The sequence below is a fragment of the Protopterus annectens genome, chromosome 14.part0 (genome assembly GCF_019279795.1).
Source record: "Protopterus annectens isolate FY-2018-M chromosome 14.part0, PAN1.0, whole genome shotgun sequence".
In the NCBI taxonomy this organism is placed as follows: Eukaryota; Metazoa; Chordata; order Ceratodontiformes; family Protopteridae; genus Protopterus; species Protopterus annectens.
The window spans coordinates 927,638,775-927,653,493 of NC_056748.1; the positions used below are offsets into that span (position 1 = coordinate 927,638,775).

At 42.3% G+C, this 14,719-nt stretch overlaps 1 protein-coding gene across 1 annotated transcript in view; it reads right to left on the minus strand.

The window, feature by feature from the left end:
* Positions 1-2,571, minus strand: part of LOC122789348 (glutamine--fructose-6-phosphate aminotransferase [isomerizing] 1-like) — a gene marked incomplete in the record, with an annotated part of 1,275,423 nt that extends 1,272,852 nt beyond the window's left edge. Inside the window, 1 exon segment of the mRNA XM_044056728.1 lies at positions 2,063-2,571. Within this exon segment, the coding sequence (XP_043912663.1) occupies positions 2,063-2,069 (7 nt within the window).
* Positions 2,572-14,719: the final 12,148 nt, after the last annotated feature.

Sequence of the window (14,719 nt, forward strand, 5' to 3'; positions counted from 1 at the left end):
CTTAATGTAAATACCTTAGCATTTCATTGCAACACCACAGAGAAAACATGTAGAAATCAATGTATTCAATTGTTATGGTACAGTCTTGACTGATGCCTAGAAATTGTCTCTATTATTTATGGCTGATGTGATACAATCTAGATGTCTAGTAATTTTCTCCATTACTGTTTATGACTGATATGATATAACCTGATGTAATAATATGATATAATCTTGATGTATTATGTAATGCTGTCTTTTTTGTGGAGCTTTTCTCCCCGGGCCTCTGCTGAAAAAGAACTTGTGTCCAGTCAGACTTTCCTGGTAAACAAATGTTAAATAAATAAAATAGTTTTGACAGCAATAAATCACTTAGCCATTTTCTGTTGGCTGTGTGGTACTAAGCATGGACTACACTTTGACAGAAAAAAAAAACTTTGCACACAGTTCAAATGTCACAGAAATAACTGCACAGAGGATAGCTCCAATTGTATTTTTTTAATCATGCATCTTTCTTCTTAATAATGCTTAATCAAATATTTTACTATTAAATTCTGCAAATCTATTACAACTACTACTAATATTGTAGAGAAAGAAAATGTACTGCTAATCTGTTATACGTCAGATGTATTTCAAGATTCAAATTTTGTCTTTTGACAAGTTGTGACTGAAACTGGTCATATAACTAGTTCAGCAACACAGTAAACAAATGAAAAATAAGTAAATAAAAAGATATTAGCACTGTATGTAAGGTATATTTTATGGATATTAAGGCTTTGCAGTACATCCTAGAACTGAAAACTTCTTACTAATCCCAGTCACTGTGTTTGCATAAGCAAAAACAACAAAAAGATCTTTATCAAATTCAGACCAAGTTATCCATTTGACAACATACAAATACATATCATTGCATTGTCCAGTGCCCATCTTCAATGATAGCCATAGAATTCTGGCTGGATAAGATTTGTGCAATGCCATACAGGAGGCAAATGGTGAATGGGGAATGAAACCCAGGATTACAGTCTCCACAATTATATACACTACCTATGTGATTAAACTATAAAATTCATAGCTCCCAAAAATTCATAGCTCCCAAACAGACTGTCTCACTACATATATCCTCGGTTCCCAAAAAATCCACACTCCAATGGCAGAAAAGAAACCTACACTGTAGATGCTCACCCTGAGGTACGCAGTTCTCTTTGTGGTTCCAAACATGGACTAAACGTCCAGGAATTATATTGTGACTTAAAACCCAACAAAATAATCAAACAATTATTTTATACAAGTTTTATCTTGTATATAGGTTCATATGAGTTACAAGGCAGTTGATTAAAAAGACTATGTTCATTTTATCAACACCCAACCTTATGCTGTACTTCATTTTTCAAGAAGGGCAAAGCAAGTAAGTCCAGGGGCAAATTAATTGGAACCCATCCAAGCTTGATTTGAATGGTGGTTAAAATCTAATGGCTTTGCTGTACATCCCAAAGCTGAAAATTGCTTACTAATCGCAGCTACTTGAAGGTGTGCCACAAGTGCTTCAACTAAAACAACAATAAATGCTGTTATTTATCAAAAATGAGACCAGGTCATCAGTTACTCATCGTGCAAGTAAAAGCCCCACTTTCAACCCAAACAAGTAAAACTGTGCGTTACACTTAAGAGTCCAAAACACTCAGAACATAATTCAATGTCATAAAGTGCCCACTTTAACATATATGTCCCACATTTCCTATACACGTTTAAATTAACTGGCCAATGGAATGTGGATTCCAAAATACAGGAACTGATGGGGGCTCACAGTCTCAGATTATAAACAAAATGAAAGCCATAGAAAATGAACATATTTCCCTACATACACTTTTTTACCATGTTGTAGCACCTCAAAAATAAACGTCATCTTGCTTTCATTTTACAGAATAAATTCTGTGTGCACAGCATGTTTTTACATAAAGACCCTATAAGAACCAAACCATTTTTGAAGTTCACCAAATTCGCATATAAAAAACATACAGCTGATATATTACAGCATCACAGACCATACTCATTGAGCAGTTTTACAATTTAGGTAAGTACTTACCACACATGGTTCCGGTTCAGATAACAAAAAACAAAGCCCCTCACAACGTTCATATACATAAACAAGTTCAACCTCAATAAGGAGACTACTTCCGGATAGTAGCAGTTCTGTTTTTCTATTGGTTGCTGGGCGCTCAACTTTGTGGCCACGTCAGCAGCCAGATGGCTGCTCTCCAGACTTTTATTAATTAGGCTGGGACACCTTGTACGTTCTGATCGTGCTTTTTGTAAAAGTTTGGAAATTTATAATGCTCTGTCCAGTGTCCTGTTTTTAATAGGGTTAAGAGAACTATCAGTGCTACTTAAAGGCTGAAATGCATATAGTTTACAACCGCTTGCTGTCACGTATACGATGATCTTTATTTCCGTGCCTTCTGCAATATCAAAGTACCTGAGGTTTGCAGACTTTGTAGTCCCATTAGTATTATTATGATAAAGTAATCTCTTACTTTTGTATTAAAAGTAATATAAAAGTATTTAGAAGTTTTTGCAAGCTTTGTAGTTCCACTGACAATGGGTTTTGCAACATAACTATCACTGCTGGTGTCTTTTGTTAACGATTTTTAAATTAAGTAGTTTTAGGTGGTACTGAGGCATTGACAGTGTAGTAGAATTCTCTTCGAAGGACAAATACCTGTCGCACCCCATAACACTGTCTGTAAATAGTGAGCAAAATATTTAGCAATAGCAAGTGATGAGACTTGGAAGTTAAACAGTCTTGAAGATTGGAATCAACTCCAATAAAGTTTTGCAGAGTAAACAGTCTCGTGCATTTTATATAAATTTATGACACGTGCCTAATGGTACGACAAAGCCGTCATACAACCTATTTTTTAGGGTGTAGCCCAGATGCGGGAGATACAAGATGGGAGTGAGGAGAGGCCAAAGGTAGGAGGAAGTGAAGGAGGAGGCGTCCCTACTAATCTGCAGCAATGCTGACACTTGAAGGAAATCTCCGCTCTCTCATACAGTTTAACTGAATCCTTCTGTTTCCTCTTTCCCAATCCCTACAATATTGTTCCAGTATTGTGTAGGTACCAGAAACGTGCTTATACTACTTAATTTTTTTATTTCCTTGCATTGGAATCAAAGTAAGTGAAATCCCACCACCTACTTTTTTTTAAGCTTAACTTCTCCCATACTTTGCAGAGGAATTCGGCTTCACCTGCATGACCTAATACAGACACAGGTACTGCATTCGGCTTTGTATTAGAACATTACCCCACCGCGATTTTCACACAGGTATGGGCATGGCATACATGACTGATGGGGCAAGCCCATGTGAGGCTGCATGCAAAACACTGCTGAGTGACAAGCCATGCAGATTATCCAGCCACCTGTTGAATATTCAATCTGATGTTGTAAATCTTTTGTTCATACATTACAGATAGGACCTCGGTTCTGTCCTCGGAACCGATACAGCCGTTTTCCAGCTCGCGCAAGCCAAAAACTCTCCGCTAAGAACCTACCCACAATTCCCCTCTCCTAGATACTCCAGATCTCGTTTGCCACGTTCCTAGTCAGACGTGTTAGCCATCTCTGTCAAAGCTAAGTAGTAAATTGTTGATTTTATGACAGTTTTTTATTCTAAATTACTAAATGTTTAGTCAGGTTAGCCTTTTTTCACTGTCGCCTATATCCTAGGCCTATTTCCTACCCTTTTCCTTAGTAATTTGTTTACTCTTTTTGTTACTGTCCCTCTCGCCTGTCTTTGACAGGCCTTCCCTTTTTCTTAGTGGTATTACTTAACTAATATCACTAGTATTTTATTATTTTTTTTTATCTTTATATTTTAAAGATTTTTATTATATATATATATATATATATATATATATATAATAATTTTATCTTATTCTTTCTATAGGATAGCATTGTTTTCCTTACCATGTCATACAAAGCTATGTTGGGTTTTAAACAGTGTGACAAGTGTGGACGTAAGATGCCTAACTCAGATACACATGTCCGTTGTGTCTACTGTTTGGGTGTGGATCATATAAAAGCTGATTGTGACATTTGTGCTAGTTTTAGTAATTGGACACTAGCAGAATGTAAGAATAAACTTATTTTAAAAGGGTTACTCAAGACACCCTTCTCAGAGGCTCTATCTGGGTTGGAGGTCTCACCCCCTCCTAAGACCAAAAAATATAAGGAAAAACGGAGTCACTCTGTTCCTGCATCCCCGTCATTTACGGAACCAAGTCGGCTCCATGCTTTGCCAGCGCCCTCAGCGTAGACCTCCTCAGCACTGGGATCTGTGTCCTCTCCCTCGGTGCCGACCATGGTATTCATTCCTATTTCAGTTCCAGCCATGGCATTACTGATTTCGGTGCCATCCTTGTTTCCCACATTGGCTCCGATGACTGTACATGCCTCTGCACCATCCCCGTTCACAGTGCCGATAGTCTGTTCAGCTCCATGGGCTCCGATGACTGTGCATGCCTCGCCACCATCCCTGTTCACGGTGCTGACAGCTTCTTCGGCTCCATGGACTCCAGCGACTGTACATGCCTTGGCACCATCCCCGGCCATGGTGCCGACAGTTTCTTCAGCTCCATCGGCTCCAAAATTTGAATACCTACCAAGGACAAGATATTCTCCAACTTACGACCCATTCTTGGGGCAGAGGTTTAGTCCCTTTCTAGAAAGACCTGATTCCCCTTCAGCAACCTCCTTTAGATCCACTAGGAATTTTTCTGAACTAGACCTAGTGTGGGTTGTGGATCAGCTTCTGGCAGCTAGGGGATTGCTTATTCCAGCTAGACCTTCCATCCCTCCTGGCTCAGAATTATTTACCTCATCTTCCCCTGTTTATCCTCCTCCAGCATCCTCCCTGTTCCTAGTACCAATGTCTGGTACATACTGTCTCGGCTCCGACAACAGTGTCTCCCATGTTGGCATCGACCACCCTTGCTGCATCGGCTGTGATGGAGCTGACGCTTTCTCAGAGCGGTGCTTGGACCGTCTGTACCTTGGTACCTAATCCGGCTCCTATTTTCTCGCTGGCACCGTCTATGTCCACGGCCCCGACAGCTTCCAGTTCTCTTGGAACCCCTCAACTGGAGGTGGGCTCGAGTGGGCCTGCTGTACAGGGGATGGAAAGGGCCCTTCATTTCGAAGGCTCACAGCCAGCACCTAGGACACCAGTATCAGAAACCTAACTCCCCTAACATGCTCCTCTCACAACCCGCTATGTCGGGCCCTGGGTACGGGAGTTACAAGAAGCCCCTGTGAAGGGAACCCCTTCCCTGGAGTTCTCCTCAGAAGATCCCACTGGAGAGCCAGCCTGGAAGAAACGGTGCAAGAGGAAGCACCTTGACTTCCCAGAGGAATCTATCACAGAAGACACTGTTTGTGGTGAGGGAGAAGGGTCCCCACGCTCTCCCCCAAATGACGTTTAATTCGGAGACATTCTCAAAATCCTCAAATAGCGGGGGGAATGGAAGTCCTCTAACCCTTCTTCTGAGGAATCTGTGTTTCTGCAGGCCTTCCGTGCCCAGCCATCTACTTCCTGGGTGACCCCACCAGCAGATGATCTTGTTAAACTAATTGTGCAGTGTGCCTGGAAGGCCCTGGACAATGTAGAACCTGTCCCCCAGAGGCCGGACAAAATTTTATCTACACCTGAAGACCAGCCCCATTGGTCCAAGCAGTTGACAGTTGATTTTATGGTCATGGCGGCAGCCACCAAGAGGGAACTGGCAGAAGATAGTTCCACTGTCCATCCTCCAAACAGGGAGTCCCGGACCATGGACAGATTAGGAAAGCGGACCTATGCATCAGTGACCTTCGCCATTCGGTCGCTGAATTATCTGGCACACTTTACTCGACTCCAGAGAGACCTAATTTCCGAAATGAATCCTCTTTGGTGGGGGTACTGCCTGATGAGGTACGAGACACTGTAGCCTTGCAGCTAGCTACCCTTGAATCCATCTTGAACTCCTCGATGCGTTTGGTATCTGACACCACAGAGGGGGCAGCTCGAGCTGCCGCATCTGGTGTTGTCATGAGATGTAATGCTTGGATGCGATTGTGTGACTTCGCACACCCCTTTAAATCTTCCTTCGTCAATGCAGCTGTCGATGAATCTGCACTTTTCGGACCCAAGGTACGAGACACACTTGCACATAGTGAAAAAGATGGAAAGACCTTGTCTGCTGTGGGCATATGCTTTTCCAACCCCTAAATGTCCTACTCCAGGAACCAGAAGGGAGGAAAGATATGGTTCAAGAAATCCCAAGGATCCTTTCATGACACTAGTGATGAACAATCCCCCAAGGGCAGAGGAGGCAACTGATATGGAAGACGCCCCTTTCGGGGTAGAGGGGGGTCCACGTAACCAGGGAGCCAGAGATTCTTTCTCTGGCAGACCCTACCAGCATTCCTGAGCAGCGACCTGATTGCTTTCCTCTGGAAGCAGTCGGGGGTCGTTTTTCTCTGCATCTACCAGCCTGGCATCTTATTACTACCAATGTTTGGGTGCAGGGAATAATATCCAGAGGCTATCAAATACCATTCGACTTAACTCCCAGACCCATCAAACAAATCCCCAATGTACCACCCAATCAGAGGGAATTAGCAGCCTTAGGAATAGAAAAACTGCTAAGAAAAAGAGTCATCCAACCAGTCCCACCAGAACAGACAGTTTCCGGGTTTTACTCGAGGTTCTTTTTAGTGCCAAAAAAGACAGGGGACTGGAGACCAATCCTGGATCTCAGCCTATTGAACAAATTTATCAAACATCAAAAATTTCAGATGGTCACAATACAGTCCATTCTTCCCTTCCTAGGGAGGGACAATTGGATGTGCTCTATAGACCTACAGGATGCATACTACCACATAAAGATGGATCACCGCTCCCGGAGGTTTCTTCACTTCCGGCTGGGATCCAATCACCACCGGTTCAGGGCACTGCCATTCGGTCTCTTGACAACCCCCCAAGTGTTCACCAAATGTATGGCAGTTGTGGTAGCCCATCTTTGACTACAAGGATTCCAGGTGTTTCCCCTATCTTGACGACTGGCTCCTTACTGCCCCAACCAGGAATCTCCTAGTCTGCAGCCTCTCTTACACTCAAGGTCTCGCTCTCTGCTTGGGGATTACAATCAACAAAGACAAATCTCAGATGTCCCCAATGAAAACACTGGAATTTATTGGAGAGATCTTCGACATAACATCCTGTCAAGCTTCTCTCCCCCCTCACAGGCTTTTGAAAATAAGACACCAAATTCAAGACCTTCTTTCTCACACGTTTGTACCAACACATCTTGTACTTCAACTCTTGGGCTCCATCTCAGCTGCCATTACTTTAGTGCCACTGGCGAGACTGCACATGAGAATCCTGCATTGTTTCCTTTCCGCACAATGGTCGTTGTTAGCCCACCCACTCAACCACATGATATTCCTTACAAACCATTGCAAGGAAGAAATGCTATGGTGGATGGAGTCAAAAGAATCTTTGGTGTGGACCATTCTGTCTTCCTGAACCCACGGCCACGGTGACCACGAATGCTTCACTGTTAGGGGGGGCATTTTCAGGGAAAGACTGTCCAAGGCACCTGGACCCCCATCAAGGCTAACTTGCACATAAATGTCTTGGAACTGGGCAGTTCTCTTAGCATTGCAAGCGTTCCATGCATCCCTACCCTCGGGGACCATTGCAATTCAGTCAGACAACATGTCAGTCATCTGGTATATCAACAAACAAGGCAAAACCAGCTCTTACCCCTGTGTCGGGAAGCCATGAGGATTTGGCACTGGGCAATAGCTTCCAGTCGCTTTCTTATAGCAATGCACATTCCCAGGAGTTCCAACCTTATTGCGGACAATCTGAACAAGAACATCCTGATGCCTCACGAGTGGTCCCTAAACCCTGTAATAGCAGATCGGATCTTCCAACTTTGGGGCAAGCCTTGCTATGACCTGTTCGCTTCCCCCCTGAACTACAAATGCAGGAGCTATTTTGCCTTGATCCCCCCTCAGGGGGAACCACCGAGGGATGCTCTAATGCACAATTGGCCCCCAGGTCTTCCGTATGCCTTTCCCCCATTTCCCTTCATTCCAAAATTTCTATAGATAGCTCAGAGGTTGAAAAACAAAGTGATCCTTATTGCTCCCTACTGGCCACGTCAAGTCTGGTTCCCATTTCTATGGATCATTCCCAGGGCCTATTATCTCATCCTCAGGGATTGATTCATCCAAACCTGCACAGTCTCAAGCTCACAGCTTGGTTCCTCCACTTCCAATGATTGCCAGGCTGCCTGACATCCCATCTCCTGTTTGTGAAATTCTTCTGGCCTCACACAAACCTTCCACTAGAAAGGTTTATTCTAGTAAATGGACTAGGTTCTCTATTTGGGCCAATGACCAGAACTTAGACCCTTTCTCTATGCCTATTCAGAATATTTTACAGTACCTGACTACTCTTTTACACGCAGGAGCCTCAGCATTGACGATCACTGTACATTCATCAGCTATCGCCAATTTTCATAATGGTCTTGATAATTCTTCATTTATGTCACACCGCCTATGCAAGACCTTTTTGAAGGAGTATTACATGTTAAACCTTCGGTCAAGCCTCCCTTAGAACCCTGGGACTTGACTCTTGTGCTTCAGTCTCTCACAGGCTCTCCCTTCGAGCCCTTTGATTCATGTGATTTGAAATTTTTGTCATGGAAAACCATACTTCTAGTAGCACTCACATCAGCGAGAAGAGTATCTGAGCTGCAGGCCTTGAGTGTCAACAGTCCTTACTTGATCTTCCACATGGATAGGGTGTTCCTTCGTACTGACCCTTCTTTCTTGCCCAAGGTCATTTCTGGTGTTTCCATTAACCAATCTATTGACCTGCCGGTTTTCTTCCCAAGGCATTCTAATAGAGGGGAGTACCTTCTGCACACCCTTGATGTGCATCAGTAGCTTCGTTGTTATTTGGACAGGACTAAATCTTTCATTAAAACAAACCAATTGTTTGTGACCTTTGCAGGACCCAGATTGGGTAAACCTGTTTCCAAAGTGACTTTATCCTCTTGGCTTAGAAACGTTATTACCTTTATGTACCAAGAGAATAAGCTACCCTTACCTTCCAGAATAAAGGCTCATTCTACCAGATCTATGGCTACTTCTGTAGCTTTTCATTCCAGAGCCTCTGTGGATGATGTATGCACTGCAGCCACTTGGGCAAGACCTCATACCTTCATATCTCATTACAAATTGGATTTGGCCTCCAGGGGATGAGCATCTTTTGGTTCTATGGTGCTCAGGAATATCCTTCCTTAGAGCCACCCAGGACTCGGGTAGCTGGGGAGTCTGTCCTATCTGTAAAGTATGAATAAAGATTTACAACATCAGATAAAGAAGTTATGTCTTACCATAACGTTCCATCTATGTTGTAGATCTTTTGTTCATTCATTACTTCCCGCCCTCCTTTGCCCTGTCTGGACTTGATGGACTTTAAGACCTCCTGGTTAGGGTATTTGCTCAGACAGAGCCCCCTACCTTTTTCCTATTACTACATCTTCTATCTAGCGCAGGCAAACTCGATCTGGAGTATCTAGGAGAGGGGCATTGTGGGTAGGTTCTTAGCTGAGAGTTTTTGGCTTGCGCGAGCTGGAAAACGGACGTATCAGTTCCGAGGATGGAACCGAGGTCCTATCTGTAATGAATGAACAGAAGGTCTACAACATAGCTGGAGCATTATGGAAAGACATAACTTATTTTTTTGAAAATTCCATCTGTGACCGTTTGTTGCCGTTCTTGAAATACGGCCATTCCAAGATAGTTATTTTGTGTATTGTGGTCCTTTAGTTAAGAGATGTAAGGACTGGTTCGACTATTAGCAGGTCAGAAGGGCAGTATGTATGCAGTACTTTACACCCCCACCTAATTTTGTGCTTTAAATTGCTTTTGCAGGGGGGCAAGCCCCCCTGCACCCCTACCTTTCTTAACTATACTGTTGTGCTTATGAAAAGAACACAAAATGTCTGGTTTTCTGTTAAATTACTGCACATGGAAGTCACTAAATAATGACACATATTTTAGTTTCAGACTTTACATTCTTCTAAAATGCACGCTAATATAAAACCAGTTATGCTAGCAAGTGTCTAAGTTTATAAAGGCATTACTTACATTCTCTACCTCCCTATTTTTTGGAGTTTGCCCCCCATTATATTAGGCTTTGTTCAGATTTTGTGCATTAACACAGTGAGAGGTATGCGTCACTGTTAACAACTGCAACTGTACGTTAAACATTACGGTTCTAGGTTTGCACCTATCTTAGCTTAGTTACAGCAGTCCACTGTCATCCGCAAAGCAGACATTACAAATAAAAAAAAAAATCACATTTTGAAAAATACACAAAAGCATGACCTTAATTGAAATAAGGCATAACTACAGATACTCACACCAAACCCCTTACCTTAAGAACATTGTTCAACAGTAAGGACTCATTTAGAAACAGAATGACCTGTAAAATTCTTTGGCATATAGGGAGTGGCACCACAAATAAATACTGGATATCAAACAGCTAAGAAACAGCAATAATTAAAGCCAAATGCAAGTAAAGAGATCTGCCATATGCGTTCCTGCAGAGGATTAGAAATATTTTAGGTGTATGCTGCTATATAGAATACATAATGCGCACTTGCAGCAGTGAGCATATTCAACTACACTGTTTTCCATATTGTATTCGGTGATGTTTAGTATGTGATGTTTATTGGGCAACCGCGGTGGTGCAGTGGTTAGCGTTGCCACCTCACAGGAAGCGGTTCTCCGGTTTGACCCTCGGCTGAGGTGCCTTCTGTGCGGAGTCTGCATGTCCTCCCTGTGGTTGCGTGGGTTTCCTCCGGGTGCTCCGGTTCCCTCCCACATCCCAAAGACATGCTGTAGGTGGATTGGACACTCTAAATTGGCCCTAGGCATCAGTGCTTGCATGTGTGTGCCTTTTGTGGAAGGTTGGGCACCGGGCTGGCAACCTGAGACCATAAAACTCCACTGCCAATCATGAGCGGACAAAGTGATCTGCTGTGTAGAAGAAGTATGTCATGTTTGTTCATAGTAAGACTAGCAATTACAGGGAAACATAGAGTAGTGGGCGGGCTTTGCTACTATGCATCTGGTGGGGTAATGTTCTAATACAAAACCCTGCAGTCAATCTTAGATGGGCAATTACTCCTGCTAATGTCATGAACACAGCAGCATATATACAAAAAGACAGAAAGCTGTGAAACTGTTTTCCACTGTTTTTATTGTAGAGAAGAGTTGAACTTAACACTCCCCTTTCATAGAAAAACAAAACAATTACATCAGATGGGGGATTTAAAGATAGTTGTCACTTCTTCTGACAAATTTACATAAGCAGCAACACTGTATTGAAATGCTAATCTTTAAATGTTGGTTATTTATACTAGTTTATATGTTAAGATAACTTAAATGTAGTATCAAATATTTCTGTAATATTTAGAGAAAAGTCAGAACATTTTTTCTTGTAATGTTTTAATACATTAACCATTTTAAGCCCCCCCCCCCCCCCTCAAAGAGAGACAGGTGACAACCCTATCAACTAAGTGCACTGGTAATGTTCATAAAATGACTTTTATTCTTTTTTTGTGACATCCTCCTAGAGGGGGATGCATATCTGGTACACGCAGATCCATGGTAAGAGATTCCCACTGACTTTGAGTCAGTCATTTTTAGAGTGCATGAGCATTTTATAGTGCACAAAGGAAATGTGATATACATTGTATCCACATAGTGGATATAAAAAGTATAAAATGCCAAGTTTTTGTGATATAAAAAATGAGGCCACAATAAATAATTTCAAAACTTTTCCCACCTTTAATGTGACCTATAACATGTACAATTCAATTGAAAAACAAACAAATCTGTTAGGGGAAAAATATAAAAATAAAAAACGTACAATAAGCTGATTGCATAAGTGTGCACATCCTTAAACTAATACTTTGTTGAAGCACCTTTTGATTTAATTACAACATTGTCTTCTTGAGTAGGAGTCAACCAGCATGGCACATCTTGACTTGGCAATATTTGCCCACTCTTCCTTGCAAAAGCACTCCAAATCTGTTAGATTGTGTGGACATCTCTTGTACACAGCCCTCTTCAGGTCACCCCACAGATTTTCTGTTGGATTTAGGTCTGCGCTCTGGCTGGGCCATTCCAAAACTTTAATTTTCTTCTGGTGAAGCCATTCTTTTGTTGATTTGGATCTATGCTTGGGGTCATTGTCATGTTGAAAGATGAAATTCCTCTTCATCTTCAGCTTTCTAACAGATGCCTGAAGGTTTTGGGCCAAAAGTGACTGGTATTTGGAACTGTTCATAATTCATTCCACCTTGACTAAAGCCCCAGTTCCAGCTGAAGAAAAACAACCCAAAGCATGATACTGCCACCACCATGCTTCACCATGGGAATGGTGTTCTTTTGGTGATGCAAAATGTTGTTTTTGGGCCAAACATACCTTTTAGAATTTTAGCCAAATAATTCAACCTTGGTCTCATCAGACCATGACACATTTTCCCACATGTTTTTGGGGGACTTGATGTATTGTTTTGCAAATTTTAGCTGGGCCTGGATGTTTTCTGTGTACGAAAAGGCTTCTGTCTTGAAACCCTACCCTACCCTATAGTCCAGACATATGGAGAATATGGTAGATTGATGTCACATGTACTACACAATCAGTACTTGCCAAAAATTCATGCAGCTACTTCAATGTTGCTGTAGGTCACTTGGCAGCTTCCCTGACCAGTTTTCGACTTGTTTTTTCATCAATTTTGGAGGGACACCCAGTTCTTTGCAACATCACTGTTGTCTCATATTTTCTCCACTTTTTGATGTCGGTCTTCTCTATTTTCCATGGTATAACCGATGCTTTGGAATTTTTTTGTACCCTTCTGTTGACTGATACCTTTCAACAATAAGATCCCTTTAATGCTTTGTAAGATCTCTGCGAAGTATGACTTTTGCTGTAGCAGGCAACTGAATGAATGTCAGGAAAATCCTACTAAGACAGCTGAACTTTATTTGGGGTTAATCAGAGTCTTTAATTGATGGCAGGTGTGTACCCAAGAAGACTGACTGCTGTAATTAAATCAAAAGGTGCTTCAACAAAGTATTAGTTTAAGGGTGTGCACACTTATGCAACCGGTTTATTGTTTTTTATTTTTTTTTATATTTAACAGATTTGTTTGTCTGTCAATTGAATTGTACAGCTTATAGGTCACATTAAAGGTGGGAAAAGTTTTGAAATGATTTATTGTGGTTTCATTTTTTTATATCACAAACCCTGGCATTTTAACAGGGGTGCATACACTTTTTATATCCACAGTATGTATATATACTTCATGACACCCATGCAGATGGACAATACAGTTACAACTGCTGAATCCTACACAAATGCATTCTATAAGCACTTACACGAGTGCATGGATTGTGCTATCTCAAACAGAACGAAGATGCTATCTTCCAAAAAAAAGGAAGCCAATCTTGTGGTCCCCTGCCATAAACAAACTGTACAACAGAAGGAAGAAACTGTTGCAAAAGAGAGTAAAATCCCATGAGTGGAGGAGCTCCCCGGTCAGCCTCAGTAAGAAGCTGAGATCCCTTATAAGATCCTCCAATGCTAGCTACGAAAACAAAATCACCACTAAATACAAGGACAACCACAAAGCATTCTATAGCTATGTCAAGAATCTAGATGACAACACCCAGATCTGCTCTGAGTCACAGCACAAAGGCACGAAAATTACAGAACCAACTGATATTGCCAACATCCTGGCAGATAGGTTCAGTGCTAACTTTACCCCCCTCTCACCCCCTAAAGGGCCCATATCTATACAGGAAGAATGCAGAGTCCCTGTAATCACAACTATGCAGGTAAAAGCTGCACTGTCTAAAGCCAGAAACACAGCATCCATGGGACCGGACAACATCCCAGGCTGCATTTTACACGAACTTCAGAACAAACTGGCTCCTCACTTAAGCACCATGTTCAGTAACAGCCTTGCATCAGGCTTTGTGTCCACTGAATGGTGCACAGCAACAGTTATCCCACTCCACAAAGAGGGAGCCACCACTGATCCCGGGAACTATCGCCCTATTAGACTGACAAGTCTGGTCTGCAAGGCCATGGAACGTATCATCATGGAACTCATAAACAAAGACATTGGTAACCTCCAAACTCTGGATCCCACCCAGTTTGGTTTTGTGAAAGGCAGATCATGCCTCCTGAACCTGATCGACTTCTTTGAGGCAGTCACCAAAGCCGTGGATGAGGGTAAGGTGGTTCACACAGCCTATCTTGACCTCGCCAAGGCTTTTGACACCATCCCCCATTCTGGAATTATAGCTAAACTCACTAAACTGGGTATAAATCCATACGTCACAAGATGGGTTGCCAAATGGCTCACTGACAGAACCCACACTGTAAAAGTTGCAGACTCCAAATCTGACCTCAAAGCAGTGACAAGTGGAGTACCACAGGGTTACGTCCTGGGACCTCTCCTGTTTGGTATCTACTTCTCTGAAGTACAGGCTAACACAAAAGGCCTCTGGCTAATGAAGTTCACAGATGACTGTAAACTAGGAGCCATAGTCAAGTCCCCAAATGATGTGGACATCCTACAGAAGGGCCTCACTGAGACAGATG